The sequence below is a fragment of the Phlebotomus papatasi genome, chromosome 2, assembly GCF_024763615.1.
Source record: "Phlebotomus papatasi isolate M1 chromosome 2, Ppap_2.1, whole genome shotgun sequence".
Classification (NCBI taxonomy): Eukaryota; Metazoa; Arthropoda; class Insecta; order Diptera; family Psychodidae; genus Phlebotomus; species Phlebotomus papatasi.
In genome coordinates this window covers 85686667-85703270 of record NC_077223.1, presented here as the reverse complement: position 1 = coordinate 85703270, position 16604 = coordinate 85686667, and the positions used below count along the sequence as shown (strand labels likewise).

At 34.5% G+C, this 16604-nt stretch overlaps 1 protein-coding gene across 3 annotated transcripts; it reads left to right on the top strand.

The window, feature by feature from the left end:
- The first annotated feature begins 1616 nt into the window (after positions 1-1616).
- LOC129804843 (CTD nuclear envelope phosphatase 1 homolog) lies at positions 1617-13470 on the top strand. Of its 3 annotated transcripts, none has more exons than XM_055852494.1 (3): positions 1617-2007; positions 2255-2680; positions 12036-13470. In XM_055852494.1, the coding sequence occupies exons 1-3, from the start codon at positions 1909-1911 to the stop codon at positions 12225-12227; spliced, it is 717 nt and encodes a 238-aa protein (XP_055708469.1). In that variant the 5' UTR covers positions 1617-1908; the 3' UTR covers positions 12228-13470. The 3 variants fall into 3 exon arrangements, with proteins under 3 accessions (XP_055708469.1, XP_055708472.1, XP_055708470.1); XM_055852497.1 differs by having other exon boundaries at positions 2249-2680; XM_055852495.1 differs by having other exon boundaries at positions 2240-2680.
- Positions 13471-16604: the final 3134 nt, after the last annotated feature.

Here is a 16604-nt window from a genome sequence, read left to right as displayed (position 1 = left end):
AAAAAGCGCTCAATTATAGAGAATCACGATAAAATAGGAAGAACTACAGCGAATTTGAGCGAATTAGCTTCATAATTAAACGTAAAAATTGTCAACAAAATTTGTCGCCCGATTGAAAAAGAGCCGATTGAGTGAGAGTCTACTGTAATTGTAAAACTCTGAATTACTAATTCAAGCAATTCAAGACCATTTTACTGCTCGAACTCTACGGAGAGCAGTGAATTATAATCCCTCGATTTTTCACCTCCCCAAATTTCTACCTTCCACCCCCCGGAGACCATTTTTGTCAGGAAATCTTCACGTTTCAGACGATTTCTGAGAAATATCGTCATGCTGTTTGTCCATCTGTCCGCCCGGCTGTCATCAGCTCTAGAGGTCAAACGGTTAGAGATTGAGACTTGGGACCTTCGGGGGACCCATAAGTATCGTTAACATGCTCCTCCAAAACTATATTTTTTGGGATTGCTCGAAAACGCGTCTTGCGATTTTTTTTTTAATTTTTGATATGTTTTAGATATTACCCAGGCGAACATTTCGTCCATATACGAAAACAGCGTTGAATCATTCCTAATAACGGTTTTTCAAGGTCAAAAGTTAAAAAGACACTAGAGAGCGCATTTATCAAGCAAATGGGGTCATGTTTAGGGTCGTTGGAAAGGTCTTGGAATTTCCTATAAAACTGAACGGGTTTCAGTCGGTTTTGAATCGGTAATGAACCGGTTCATAACGGATAAAAAAATATCTGAAAATCAATCATATTACTTTTAAAATTGGGATCTTTTGAGAGATTTATGAATTGGTTCAAATCGGTTGACAACCGGTAAACGGTAAATGAGGCGAAAGTACATTTGAGGTATAGCATCTAAGCCACGAGTTCGAGCATTTCGCAAAGCCTGGGACGCTTTGCCACCCCTTTGAGTTTAAAATAAAATATTCCTCTTAATTGATTAAATAAAATCTCTTACATTGCTTTATCAAGATTAAAAGTATAAAAACTTTTATCTAGAATGTCCGGGTATTTACCCGAATGCTTTAGATTTTTTATCAGACCTACACAGTAAGTATGGCAAGTATGATTCTGATAAAAATACCATTCTTTTACTAAATTAGTTTGTCCTGAGGAACTATACTTCAAGGAAAAAAGAAATGGAGTTACCTTTCCGGGCATCATTTTGTGGCTTCAGTAGTAGATTCAAGGACTCCTTTAAGGCCTCCGTTACCTTTACACTTAAATTCACTGTCTGTTGGTTTATTAAAATTCTAATAATTGTTCTTATCACCACAAAATTGTCCAATTCTTCCAGTACTTTTTATTAATTTTTGCTTTTATAACCTCAATCACTAGGTTCACTTCACGTTAACATGAATTATTCACTACCCATCTATATATCCCACCAGAATTTCTCTTAGGTAAGTATTTCCGTGTACCCTGAAACATTTTTCACTCACTAGAACACTGAAATCACTGGGAAATTATTGAAAAACTCGATAAGTCTGGAGGTTTTCAGGGAAGAACAAAATTATCCACCAAACAGCGCTGACAAAAAAGCGCCAACTGTGAGCCGATTACAAAAAGCCCCGCGATGCGGTGTCATACAGAACTTCCAAAAATAACCACTGACGCTGAAGTCACATTTGACATCGCACGAAAATAAAAGATGGCGAAAGTTTGTGATTTTCCGATTGAAAAAACCCCAGAATTTTCCCCAAAATACTGAAATGATTAAGTGAAAATTGTGCTGGAAGTGTGGTGTGGTAAATGTGTGTAAACTCAATTGGTGTTTGGTGGAAATTTGAAATTGTGCTGTGGGATTAGGACGAGGAGTTTGTGAGTGGTGAGGAAAAGTTTCGTGTGAAAAAGGGGGAGAGAAGTCAAACACAAACACTGAAGACTCCACCAAGCAAATCATGCTTTCATACGTTCAAATGAACGCGAGGAAATTCTTAATATTAGCATCAAAAATATGGACCTGTATCTGCTACATGTTCAATCGTCAAGTGAGAGCGGTGAGTACTTAAAGATTTTCTAGAGGGTTTAACTGAATGGGGGATTAGTTGGGCACGCGGCGGGGGGCGCGCGATTGAGAAGGCCCCATGGCCGGCTGAGGGAGGGTATGGGGATGGGAAGGACGCCTTGGCCGGCTTCCAAGTGGCCTCCAAAATGACTGCTCCGCCGTAAGATAATCCTCTTGCCCCGGAGAACTTTGCGGTGAGCGCCAATTGATGTGGAGTAATTCAGTTTGTTCAGTACCAGCCCGTCAAGTACGAGCCCTTTCCCCTGTCACCCGTCTCGCGGCACCGGCTGAGCATGGTGCAACGGAAGACGCTGGTGCTGGACCTGGATGAGACGCTCATCCATTCGCATCATGATGCAGCACCCCGGAATACCGTGAAACCGGGAACGCCGCACGATTTCACCGTCAAAGTCACCATCGATCGTCATCCGGTGCGCTTCTTCGTGCACAAGCGCCCCCACGTGGACTTCTTCCTGGACGTAGTGTCACAGTGGTATGACATCGTCGTCTTTACGGCCAGCATGGAGATCTACGGCACAGCCGTGGCCGACAAGCTGGATAATGGGCGCAACATCCTCAACAGGCGCTACTACAGGCAACACTGCACGCCGGACTTTGGCTCCTACACCAAAGACCTTTCGGCCATCTGCAACGACTTAAATAGGGTAGGTCCCTTTCGTCCCTATTTATCAATTCTTGATAAATAATTTACAAAAATATATTGGGGGTGGGGGCGGTTTTATCTTGGCGTGGAATTTCATAAAAACCCTCGGATGGAAACTTTTAAGGTTATGTGCCCCATTATCGCAGTAAAATTGACCCATAACCTCACAAAACTGTATCGGTATTCCCTATACATTGAAAAGATAAAAAATACTGTTTAGTCCGTTCGGGGAATCCGTAACGGCGGAAACTCTTAGTGTTCCTCCTAACGATCAACTCCCTAGGAAGGTCCAATATGAACTAACTCTCACTTACACTAGGCTGGGCTCTCCGATATTCGGCTGATTGTGACTGCAAATGTTCGAAAAGAGGAATTTTTTTGACTTTCTCGAGTATACGACAGCTGTCACCCGAATATCAGAGAGCTCTGTCTACTTAACCACTACGACACCCCTTTGCGAAAGAGTAACTCACAGGCTAACAACTAGGAACGCTCTTAAGATAAATCGGCGCCACTTTAAGAGACATCCATGATGTGCATTCAAATACCAACGGTTACCTTAGGAAGAAACTAGAGCCAGCACTACGCCAGTTTTACGGCGTTATCACACTTGCACATTAAAATTTTAATGTGATTCACATTAATTGTCGCTTGTGAGCGTTCAAATAAGTTATTTGTGTCTGAGTCACTTAATATTTGGTGGTTTTTTTATTTACTGATAAAGAAGTGGACTTGGCCTACAAAAATAAGTTTAAATTTACCTAAAGCATAAATATTTTTTACATTAAAAAATTAAAGAGAAAATCGCATTAATTTTTCGCATTAATGCTATAAATCAATTTATATCAGATTTTGCGGGCCAAGTCTACCTTATTATCAACAAATAGATCAAATTTTGAATATAAAATGATTCAAACACACAAATTACACATTTGGACTCTCACCAGCGTCAATTAATGTGAATCATATTAAAATTTTAATGTGCAAGTGTGATAACACAGTTAGACTAAGGCGAAGAAAGTTTCTGGTTACACTGGTTTTTCTAAGTGTTTTTGTATTTTTTTTTACAATACTTTCTTTATAATCTTGTTTTTTGTGAGATTATATAAAATTCAGATTTTTTTTACAATCCGTTTATAACTTTCTAAAAAAAAATAATGAAAAAGTGGATTGTATAACGAACTTGTTAAATTTGCGAATGCTTTCCGGATTATTTTATCAAACATGAGAGGGAGAAAGTTTTAGGTTATGTTGAATATAACCTCAAAAATTAGAGTCTTAATTTGTGCCGAAGAATCTCTTAATTTTCTACTTTATAGGTACTTTTTGTTCATAGCTTATACACTACAAAAAGACTGGTATATTTATGTATTTTTTTATTTTAAAATAATCAAATTATAACCTCAAAATTATTGCTGACACTTTTACAAAATTCTTATTTTCGAAAAAAATTCGAAAAAAATAAAATTTTCACGAAAGGGGTTAAAATTGTAATCTGTAAGACACTGACAAACTTTTGCAATTTCGATTTTAATCCGTTTTTGACAAAAGGGAAGCTTTTTGTCAAGAACAACTTTGGAAAATGACTTATAGAGCATCTTTCTTCCTTTGTGTCTTTAACAAATGGCTGAAAATTGTATTTCGTTACAAGATGGCGAAGTTATAGAGCGATTCGCAGGAAAACATACTTTTTTCCCAGATATTCTCCACTCGTTCTAATCCTAATTCCAATCTAATATTTTATATTTTTCCTTACTTATTCACAAATATTTTGCTAATCCGATTCTTATAGGGCTAACTTGAATAGGTATTCTGAAACACTGAGACCATTTACACCGTCGCATTCTATTGAGTTTGCATTGTCCCAAAATCGAATTGTCCCAAAACGGGATTTTGCGACAATTCTGTCACAATTTAATGCGGCAGTGTAAATGGCCTAAATGAAACCGTTCAAGATTACCGTCTTATAACCTAGAAGCACTTACGATTTAAGCCGGAAGATGGCTTACCTCTTTGAGGACGAGTAGAAATCGGTGTCCCAAAATTTTTTTTTGACTGTAGTGACAGTTTGTCTATATAGTGATTCGAAAGTTTCTGACTAATCCGTTTCTCCCGTATCTCTGATTGAGCCGAGAAACGGCTTAGTTAGGGGGAAACTAATGTGACTCTCGGCTTCAGCTTAAGTCATAAGTGTGTCTATGGCATAATATTGATGCTGAATTGACCTGTTGTACACGTAACGAACATAACCTCAAATTCAATAAAAGTGAAAACAATTAGGACATTAACACCGTTGGATAAGATTGAGATTGTATTGTCCCTGAATTCGATTTTGAGTCCATCTATCTACAATTACAATTCTAACTCCTTTCGTCAAAGTTTGCCGAAATTTTTGAGGTTAGATTTAACATAAATTAAAACTTACTCTCTCTCATGTTTGATAAAATAAGAGAGTACAGTGCTGTCTCTATATGCACAGTTTGGGTACTTTTTTTTGACAGTTCTCTCTCTGAATATGCACAACTTTTTTTGAAATTCCCAACGTTTTTCTCTTTCTTTTAATAAATTATCATTTTTTTATTGTTCTAGAATTTCCAGTGTTATTTTAAATATAATATGAGACAGAAAAAATAAAATTAAGAAAATTAAAAACAAGAAAAATTAGTTACCAAGAAAATAATTTTCTTTATTACTTTGTCAAAATGTAAACATATTGATTTTGAATGCAACCGACACAAAAGCTGTGCATATAGAGAGTGTGCATATAGAGAGACAGCACCGTAAGTCCGGAAAGCGTTAGAAAATTCAACAAGTTGGTTATACAACACACTTTTTCATTTTTTTAGAAAATATTATAAACCAATTGTAAAAGAAAAAATCAGAATTATATATAACCTCATAAAAAACAAGATTAATAAAGAAAATATTGTAAAATTAAATCATTACTTTAAAATTTAGTTGTTATAAAAAAAATGAAAACACTTAGAAAATCCAGTGAAACAAGAAACTATCTTCCCCTTGGTCTAAAACTAGATCTAGATCATCTATCGCTGCATTGGATTGATATTAAATTGTCCCAAAATCGGATTTTGGGACTATTCAGTTTCATATTGAGGTGGCAACCAAAACGGTTTCATTTAGGCGATTTAGGCCATTTACACCGCCGAATTAAATTGATACTGAATTGTCCCAAAATTCGGTATTGGGACATTTCCAGCTCAATCTAATGCCGCGGTATGAGTAACCTCATTGCTCTCACTTTCATTGAGTTTGAGATAATGTAAGTTGCCTAAGAACATGACAACTTTGGAGACATATTCCACACACTCAACTCTGCGTTATCCGGATGATAGGAGGTGAAAATGACATATTGTAGACTCCATTTCCTATTTAACCCTTTAAGGACGATTGAGTCACCGGTGACCCAAAAATTAAGTTTTTCCTATGGCTTTCTAAAGCTGTGTTTTGCTTTAAAAAGTCAGAAAACATGATCTTTTTTGACCTTCTCGTCCTTTAAGGGTTAAACTAAAACACTTAAAATGGCTTCTAATGCTCTTTATTAATGTCCAACACTCTTCGGCGTCCAATCCAAGTATATCTGTCGCTCGTTTTTCGGCCATCTTCGTCTGTTCTGAATTCCATCTCGCAGCAATTTTTCTAAGTATCGTCCGTCGCGTCCGACCACAAGATGAAAACCCGGAAGTTACATTTTTTGAATTTTCGAAAGTTTGACAGCTGTCATCCGGATATTAAAGAGTTTTTATTTCGTTGGCACTTAATAAAATTAAATAAAATTCACAAACTGCCATTAACTTTGGTAATTGAAGTGAACTTTTTTTTCCTCTGGCTATATGGACCCGAGTAACTGCGACAGCCTTATATAAAATAGAAGAAGAAGAAGAACTTTTTTGTTAGCTTCACTTGGAAAATTTGATTCAGCACAAAATTTTCAGTTAAAAATGTTTATGGCAATACGAGTAAATTTTGAAGAAATATTAAGCACATTTAAGCACCAAGGAAAGTTGTCTTGGTATGCATTATACCATTTATGCATAATAACTGGATAATGTTTTCAGAAAATTACTGTTCTTCCATAAAATCCGTATAATTACCAAAAATTAAAGAACTTCCTTCAGCTATTTACGTTCTCCGTCATTCATCCTGTGTCTGGGTGAAATTGATTAAATTGCTGTTCTTCTTGTCGTGTTTCCTGCCTGAGAAACTCCTTGTAAGAGTCTCAATTCATTATTGCTGAAGTTTCTCTCTGCTTGGAGAATGGAAATCCCAACAATAAGGGAAAATTCTATGCATATCAATTATTGCTGTAATGTAAACAGAAAGTGTGTTTGGTTAGAAAACAAAAGTATTCCAGTATATTGATATCCTACCTGTCTTTGTGATTCAATCTCTCCTTCGTTGATTTAATTGAATAGGGCTTTTTTTTGTTCCTCAATTGGATTTATTCTTAGATTTATTTCAGAATTGGATAGAAATACTTTCATCAACAATTGATATTGATTTCTATTTTCAAATGAGACCTTCCGACATTGTTTTGGTTTTCAGGTAATTTGGGATGTTTCTAAAAATATCAGTTCATCGTTTATATGGGAAATTCGGGTCAGAAATGAAAATGAAGGTAATTTAATTAAAAAAAAAGTAATTCTAAAATGGAAAATTTTCATGTTGAGTCAAAAAGCAAACTGTCAAATGCAAAACAAACCATTTATTATGTCTATTTTAATTATGAAAATATCTATTTTAAAGCAAACAATAAAGAATTGCTGATGAATTTCCGTGTGGTGCTTGCTTAAAACAGAAACACCTAAAATAACAATAGGTTTTTTTTCATGCAATTTCTGTTCTCAGAATTAAAATTAAAAGTTTGACGGTGGGTTTACTTGAACTTGAAAATTTATGTTTTGTGTAATGAAGTGCTAAGTGATATGCTCAATAATCCCTTATTTTGTTTTTCATAAAAAATTTCATATAATTGATCCGGCTCAAACTTCCAAACTGAGGTTTGGACTTTCCTGACCAAGAAATTTGCCAAGTCTGTAAATAAACTCAAAAGGCAATCTGATTAAATTGCTGATCGTCTTTTCGGTTATTGGTTATGTCATTTGATACCTATACGGAATTCTGATACCGGTGTAACTCGATATCTCGCATATCCTGCCCTGCAGATGCATTATGTTGCTTTCAAGGGCGTGAGCCGCGTCTTATAGTGATATTTCATCTTACCCGTATACTTCATGCGAGAAACACATCTGATGTATGATATAAGTGTATAAGGCGCTCTTTGGCGTTTAGTTTACACCCGTCGTACAATGTTCTAGATATAAAAAGCACATGCTAAAGCTATTGTGCTTCCACAATTTTTGTTCCTCAGGAAAACAGTTTTCTTGATTAGAACTACTTTGGTTTTCTTCTTTACTTCTGTTAATTCTCGCATTTTTTTTTACTAATCACTAAATAATTAGTGACATGTGTCCTCTGTGAACTATAAGGAATATTAAGATTTGTCTGTGCGTCGGGTTCAATTCCTTGTGGTACCACTGCACCTAGGCCATTTATTTAGGCCAGAGGTATACAAGAACTGGCAAGAACCGTTGAAACCGAATAAAAACCAATATAAGTTTGTTCTGGTAGCGTTTTGACCATTGACGTACATGTTTCATTTGACGTTTATTCGGTTTCAACGGTTTGTGCACGCCTTTAATTTAGGCGCATTCTCCTATTTTATCTTAGCGTCCAAGACAGTGAACCAACTCGGTATCATAATGATCTATGTGCATTATGATAACACACAAAATACGGCTCTAAGTCACGGTCCATGTCTGTCTGAGCGTGTATAACAGAACGACGAAAGCATTACGCTGCCGCTGTGAACGTGTTCGAAGTGGCAATGTTCGCTTGCATGTATTTTTTGTAGTGTCACTGGTATAAGCAGACTGTTATACAAACTTACGTTTCTCTCCATATTCAGAGTAGCAATTCTTTGGCATAACCGGGCTGTTATACACGCTCACGTTTCTATCCATATTCCGAGTAGCAATGCTTTGGCATAAGCGGGCTGTTATACACCCTCACGTTTCTATCCATATTCAAAGTAGCAATGCTTTGGCATAAGCGGGCTGTTATACACGCTCATGTTTCTATCCATATTCAGAGTAGCAATGTTTTGGCATAAGCGGGCTGTTATACATGCTGATGTTCCCATCCATATTCAGAGTAGCAATGCTTTGGCATAAACGGGCTGTTATACAAACTTACATTTCTATCCATATTCCGAGTAGCAATGCTTTGGCATAAGCGGACTGTTGTACAGGCTCACGTTCCTATTCATATTCAGAGTAGCAATGCTTTGGCATAAGCGGGCTGTTATACATGCTCTTGTTCCTATCCATATTCAAAGTAGCAATGCTTTGGCATAAGCGAGTCTGTTATACAGGCTCACGGTCCTATCTCAGACTGTCAATGATCATCATGTCAATGATTAAATTCTGCACGTGTTTCCTTCGCGAGCGTTGATACTGTGAAACAGAAGTCGTGGGCTTGAAGTTACAGGTTTTTGAGTCCCCTTAATATGAATTATATTGAATTGTTCGTAGTTCAGTATTCGCTAAAACTTTTTGTATACCCAAGTGTCGATACAGCCTATAGTTATTCATAATTTGACTAGGTCAATTTTGTGCTAACTGAACCTAGAGACGCTCTAGCAACTAATAGACAAATTATTGACGTAGTTAGATCATATTTAGAATCTCACGGACCGTATGATACAATAAGTTTATGATTAATTTAGTTTTTTTTTTATTTCTGAAATATGAAACAACTTGTGTTAAGAGTCATTGATTCCTTATCACCTTTTCTAACTTTTATCACTGGTTTCTCGCAAAAATTGGGGGAATACTGATATCAATGTGAAACGACAATGTTTTATCTGTTTGACCGTTGGCACAATAAACTCTTTAGCTTTTCTGTTGCACTATCAATCAGACCCCAAGGAAACTTTCCTGTATCATGATTATAGGGTGTTTTTTTTTAAAGTTGTTTTGATCACGGTGCCAAAGTTCTTGAGAGATTTGTGAGCATGCTTTTATCATTAATTTAAAGGAGTGTTTTATTGTGAATTAAGTTTTTTTTTTTGTGAAAACTACACAGCCAATAAAATTGTGATTCTATTATCACATAAAACAGATTTTTCATGAAGATAATAAAACTACAAACCGTAACATGGAAGTGTTTTTGTTTTTGAAACATCTTCACAAATCGGAAGTTAATTTATGAACTTTTCTCATCTTTTAGTTAAATGCTTTAAATTGATTTTGCAAACCAATAATGTTTTGGAAAGTTGCCACGGTTATTGGGGTTCTTAACTACAAGATTATCTTCTAAACTTGTCTTGCAGTTTTAGATTATTATTTTGTTGATGGGTGTTTGAAGAGAAATTCTATTTGAGCTTCAAGGCAAGAATGGATATAATATTCTTGTGAGACGATAAAGTTTTTGATTCTCAGTTCTACAATAAATTTGTTAAAATCTATTTGATGTTCTAAAATATGAGGTTGTTTTATTAGTACAACCACAATTTGGACGAGTTTTAATTTTAAAAGCATTTTACAGGGATGCTTAGTTCATTTTCAAGGATTCTCAGGATTTAAAGCTCAAATAGTTTGAAAATCCGAGAAAGATGTCATACTATCAAGTGTTCATTATAATGTCTTAGCGACCCAATAAGAGTCCTATAAGTGTTTAACCTTTAAGCTCACTGAAGTCTACCTTCCTTATTAAGATATAAAGTTGAGTAAAATAGTGTAGCAATTCCAGGGCTTCAAACGGTTTAAGCTTAAAATTTATGCTGTTAGCGGATTCTCTTTACTTAGCAGAGATTTATTACGATCTTCGTAACTAAATCCTTTTGCAATGTATTGAGTTTCAATCTGAAAGCCCTTTATAAGAGTTTGTATAAGAGTAGATAACGGTATCACTTCCGTTCCATATATTCGTTACTGCCCTTTGGATTTGAACTGTGCTATTATGGACACTGATTTTGACAGCTGGGTTACTTTTCAAAGATCAGTCAGAAGGATATCGGTCTTTGGTGACATAGAAAGTGTTCACAACAGTTCTGGTTCTCTTGACCGATTCGTAGCTGCGAACGATCACATTTCACTATGACCTGCTAAGTAAGATACTAGGGTAAATGTCCTAATTCAAAACCATTTCCAGACGCTTTAACTTTGACAGAAGATACAACACATTAAGTTCACATTTTTCTGAAGAGAATTACATAAATTTGCTCCTTGACTCTTCTAAAATGTGACTGTTTAGTGAATTTTTTAAGATATAATTTGAAAACTTCTTAAATACAAGAAATATACGCGAGTGTAAAATGCTTCTATTGGAGACATATTAATCCAAATGGAGATAAGGGAAATTTTCTAATTGGAGACAAACGGTGTAAGTGAACGCTTCCGGTAGATTTTCGAATAGGTTTGGCTTGACTTTGAAGTGACTCTTTCCGTACAGAAGTAGATCTTGAAAAATTCGAAAATCTATTTGAAGATCCAAAAAAGAGACTTTCTTACTTCTTAATACTTTCGCAAGGTGGCGGAAGTTACATCCTGTTCGAATTTCGAAGTACTCAAGTGTTAAAATGTGACGGTCTTCACATTGTTGTGAGGAAAAGAACAGACTAACGACGTTTACTGTTCTTGCCCCAGTATTTAATCACTCTATAATCACTGAGTAACTCTTTTGCGAGCTTTTTAGTATGATATTTGATAAGTTTTCCCCATCTTGTTCGAAAATTCAGTATGAAAATTCGAAATTGAATTTGAATTCTTCGAACTGCAACGACTTTTTGTGCAAATAGAGTTCCATTTACCTTACATCCAAGACACTATTGGAGAATCAAAATCTACTTGTGATCAGGCTCACTTTGTCTCTTCGAAAGGTTATTTATTAAGGAACAGAACCAGTAACCGACTTTCATTTCATCTCAACATTTGGACCTAACGATATGTAGAAATTCGATAGTGTCAAATCGATCGACCCAATTTGTGGTTCATCCGAATTCGTATTCCATCTTTCAAAGACGAGTAAGATAAGAACTATAAAAACTATAACTGTTCTAAGGACTATAAAGTTCCGTAATTGTTTTTGTCTAGTAAAATGGTCGAATTTCGAAAAACTGACTTTCGAAATATCGATATCAAATCTCGAGATTTCTATTTCGATTTCGATAAAGTTTTAGTAGCCAGGGTTGAAACAGGATGCAACAGTGTCATAAACATCGCGATTTTTTAATATTTTTCGAAAATAACATTTTTTTTACTTTTTCGAAATTCCAGATATTTATAATAGACAATTCACCAGGCGCTTATCGGTGCTTCCCTAACAATGCAATCCCTATTAAATCGTGGTTTTGTGACCCGATGGACATTGCATTGTTGTCGCTTTTGCCGCTTCTGGATGCCCTCAGATTCACCAATGACGTTCGATCTGTGCTCTCGAGGAATCTTCACCTCCATCGTCTCTGGTGATGAGATTCCCGCCACTACTCCATGGAACCAGTTGCCTCATTTTTGCCCACTTGTCGTCCACAACAAATCTTTGCTTCTACCCGTGAAAAGAAGGTAAAGTTCTACAAAAACTACTTCTCCAAAAACTTTTCGTATTGCTTTTTTTCTTTTATTTAATGGTGCTGTGATTCTTAAAAAAAAAGCAAATAATTATCACCATGAAAAAGAACAGAGACCAAGCACTTTTAAAAAGGAAAAAGAATTAGCGAAAAAGAATTTAGAAATGTTTTCTATTCTTTTATGAATGAAAATTGAGGAAGTTTTTGTGTTTATTTTTTTTATATTTTTGTTACTATTCTGATTTTTTGATCCAGTGAAAGAGGATTGTTTAAGATGGAAAGCAAAACAGTAAATTGCGTGAAATTTGCTAAAGACAATTTATGCTTAAAAAAAACACAAAGTTATTTTAAGAAAAAAAAACAGAAGAACTTCATAAAATCATAAAAGAATTTAAGGGAAAAGAAAACATGTAAATACATTTTTAAATTAAATTTTAAGAATACAATTAATAGCTGTATTAAATTATGTAGAAAAGAAAATCTTATAGATGAAAAAAAAATTTGTGAAGAAAAAGTATTCTGCAAAAAATCATTAATGAAGAAGTTATTATTACTTTTTTATCAAAAAAAAATATCATCGTGAAAGAAATTTCAAAAATTTTGCATACTGAATTAAAAAAAAAAACTTCAACCGAACATTGAATAAAAAAATAAAGTACAAGCTTTTCTTTTTCTTAGAAAAAAAGAAAATTTCAAAAATTTGCATGAAATTATCTTCCTTTCTTTAAAAACTGAAAGAAAACCTCTACTTCCTTGTCTCTCAAAAGGAATTTATTCTGCAGTTAGTAAATTAATATATAAGAAGGGATCACTTTCTTTTTGAGAAGTAAGCAGAAAAATATATCATCGTAATTTAATTTCTCCCAATAAATGCGCGAAATAGATGCTGTAAATTTTGAAGAATATGAAACAAAAGGACAAAGACAAGAAAGAAGTAATTTAAGGTTAAACTCTGTGTGTCATGAAATAGTTTACTATACGAGAAAAGATTAAAAAAAAAACTTTGACTAATAGTCGGATAGATTTCATGAACCTCTGTACAAAGGATAAATCAACACAATTAGATTTGTAAAATCATTATAAGAATCATTTAAGGAAGAAAAAAATGAAAGAAATGTTGAACAAATAAATCAAGTTTCAACAAATTCTTGGTTTTGAAGGATTTTTTACTTTGGTTTGCAGTTGAAAAAGTTCCCGTTTACGGTATTGAAGGCACTGTTTACAGTTTTGAAGGTCTAATAGTCCCGAGTAACCGTCCCTGACATTATTTTCAGGTTAATAAGCTCAAATACTAAGTTTTACTCTTAAGGCTATACTTCGGGAGAGCAACACGTGTGTATTTGACTATAAAAACCCAGTGCTTGTGCTGAGTCAGAGGAACAAAGGTATGAAATGATAATTGTCCCACGGCAACGCATCGCTAGTGTCGAGTGTTGATTATAAAAGTAATCGAGATGAAAACTTGCATTTTTTGTAGTTAGTAGCGATAATTATCAACAGTAATCTTGACAGTAATTTAACGGCACCTCCTGGATCTGGAGCTGCCGATTTGTTCTGCCAAAGTGAAAAAAACCTTTTCTCGGCGTAAGTAAATGTCTTTATTTCACTATTTTAACTATTTTTTGTTGTTATTATTTATAATTATCATTAAATATATGGTTTTCTTAAGACCAAAATGAACAGAACACCGAAAATTAATTTCACGCAGAAAAAGATCATTCGGCGGACTTCATGAATGTGCATCAGGTTGTTACAAGAAATATGACGGTCACGACTCAGGGTCAGAAACATCACAAAAGGTTGATCGTCCTCATCTTCCCAAATATCATTAAAAAGAATTTCCAAATTCATCTCTCCGATTAAATTCACAAAAATAACTGAATCACTTAAATCCGCAATATAAAAATACCACGGTAGTGAAGTGAAGTTTCACTGTCCCAAAGTGTCACAATAACAAGTCGACAATTTCTGAATAGCCGATCATTGGACCTAACGATACTAGAGACTCGATAGTGTCGAATCGATACTAGCGAGAGCAAAAGTTATCATTTCACCCCTGAATCTGTTTTTCTAAGTTTGGAGTGCACGGAAAATAGAGGATCCACACTAGAATCTTAGATTTAGAGAAGAAGGATATCTTGGGATTAGTTTCCCACAGATTAATAGCTGATTTTTTTTTAAAGTAAAAAAAAATATCTATTGTGGGGGCGCGGGGAGCCCCTGTCAAACAAACGTCTTAACGGTCACTGAATTAAATTCTGTGCATTAGTTCATTATACAAACTCTATTGCTTTAGATAGCGTAATTATCCAAGAAGACAAATTGGTAACCAGAATTCAAATCAGGAAAGAGGAAAGGGGCCAATTTTAACGAATTCGACGAGATGTCGAATTTCTGTTCACCATTTTGAGAAAAATTTTGCATGACCTTCCGCGAAGCGAAAAAAGAACAAAACGTTTACCCATCTCTGCCGGGCTATTTTTTCCAAGTAATTGAAGGACTCACTAAAAGTAACTAAAAATCCATTCCCGAAAGCAATTCGGATAAGCAATTGCCCAGGAATAAATCATCTAATTATCTAATATCACTCAATTTGCGTATGATGTATAATACCATGGTAAGGAATGGGTTTATAATAATAATCCAATACGGGATATGACATTCCAAGAATAATTCAGTACTTTTGCAATACAATTATCTTTATACTATTAGTAATTAGGCGGCATTCTGTCATTCACTTTATTCAACAAAAAAGTTAATTCGAAAAATTTTAGATTAACCTCGAAAATATAAAACTAATTTCACATAGATTAATCCCTTTTATTTAGTGTCTGTCTTGCAATTATTAACACTGTGCGACACGTTGTGGGTGTCTTTGACGAGAGTGCCAAAACTTATTAGAGGGTCATTTAAGGACCTCAAATCTGCAATCCGTTTGTCCGGGTCACCTCTAGATTTTTTTGAAAAAGCATATTTAGTTTTTTGATGTTTTATAAAATTCAAAAATTCGTATCTCCGGTTCTAATTATCCGGTGGTAGTCACATAAAGCTAAATTGACGCATAATTTCATCCTCTATAACTCTTGTGAACATATCAAGCATCTACGATGAAAATGAAGTATATTTTTTAAAGATTTTTTGAAAAAGGGCACCTAAAATGGTGCATTTTTCTGTGTTTTTTCCATCTTCTAGTAATTTTCCCACTTTAATAGAGCATTTTATATGTCAAATAACTATGCCTAAAAGTTAGAGAATTTAATATTCTTTCATATCTTTTTGGTTTAAATTTTCTATCCTAATTCGTTTATTCACAATAATTTATTGAAAATAAAATGCATTATTATAAAAATAAAATCTCTTATTATATATAATTATTTGGTATCTTTGTCTAACCTACTGAAGAGCATTCTCTTTTGCACTCTCACTTACACATTTCATATAAAAAGAGGCGAAATGAAAAAAAGAGACGTATTTAGAAATAAAGAGAGAAGAATAGTTTTTTGGCACTCATAACAGCTATTCTTCTCTCTCTATTTCTAAATACGTCTCTTTCTTTCATTTCGCCTCTTTTTATATGAAATTTGTAAGTGAGAGTGCAAAAGAGAATGCTCTTCAGTAGGTTAGACAAAGATACCAAATAATTATATATAATAAGAGATTTTATTTTTATAATAATGCATTTTATTTTCAATAAATTATTGTGAATAAACGAATTAGGATAGAAAATTTAAACCAAAAAGATATGAAAGAATATTAAATTCTCTAACTTTTAGGCATAGTTATTTGACATATAAAATGCTCTATTAAAGTGGGAAAATTACTAGAAGATGGAAAAAACACAGAAAAATGCACCATTTTAGGTGCCCTTTTTCAAAATATCTTTAAAAAATATACTTCATTTTCATCGTAGATGCTTGATATGTTCACAAGAGTTATAGAGGATGAAATTATGCGTCAATTTAGCTTTATGTGACTACCACCGGATAATTAGAACCGGAGATATGAATTTTTGAATTTTATAAAACATCAAAAAACTAAATATGCTTTTTCAAAAAAATCTAGAGGTGACCCGGACAAACGGATTGCAGATTTGAGGTCCTTAAATGACCCTCTAACAAGTTTTGGCACTCTCGTCAAAGACACCCACAAAAAGGTAAATTTTGTCGCACCGTGTAATCAATAATTTTGCCACTACACGATAACTAACGCCTATATTCTTCGAATTTAAAGGACATTTGAAAAAAAATATATGGGAGTTGGTCTAAGTGGCTACCATAGA

Bases quoted from the DNA above. Each gene is read 5' to 3' on its own strand.
- LOC129804843 (XM_055852495.1), top strand. From the start codon at position 1,909: ATGCTTTCATACGTTCAAATGAACGCGAGGAAATTCTTAATATTAGCA. The intron at 2,008-2,239 runs GTGAGTACTTAA...GGAGTAATTCAG, and splicing joins TCAATCGTCAAGTGAGAGCG to TTTGTTCAGTACCAGCCCGT. The intron at 2,681-12,035 runs GTAGGTCCCTTT...TCGAAATTCCAG, and splicing joins TCTGCAACGACTTAAATAGG to ATATTTATAATAGACAATTC.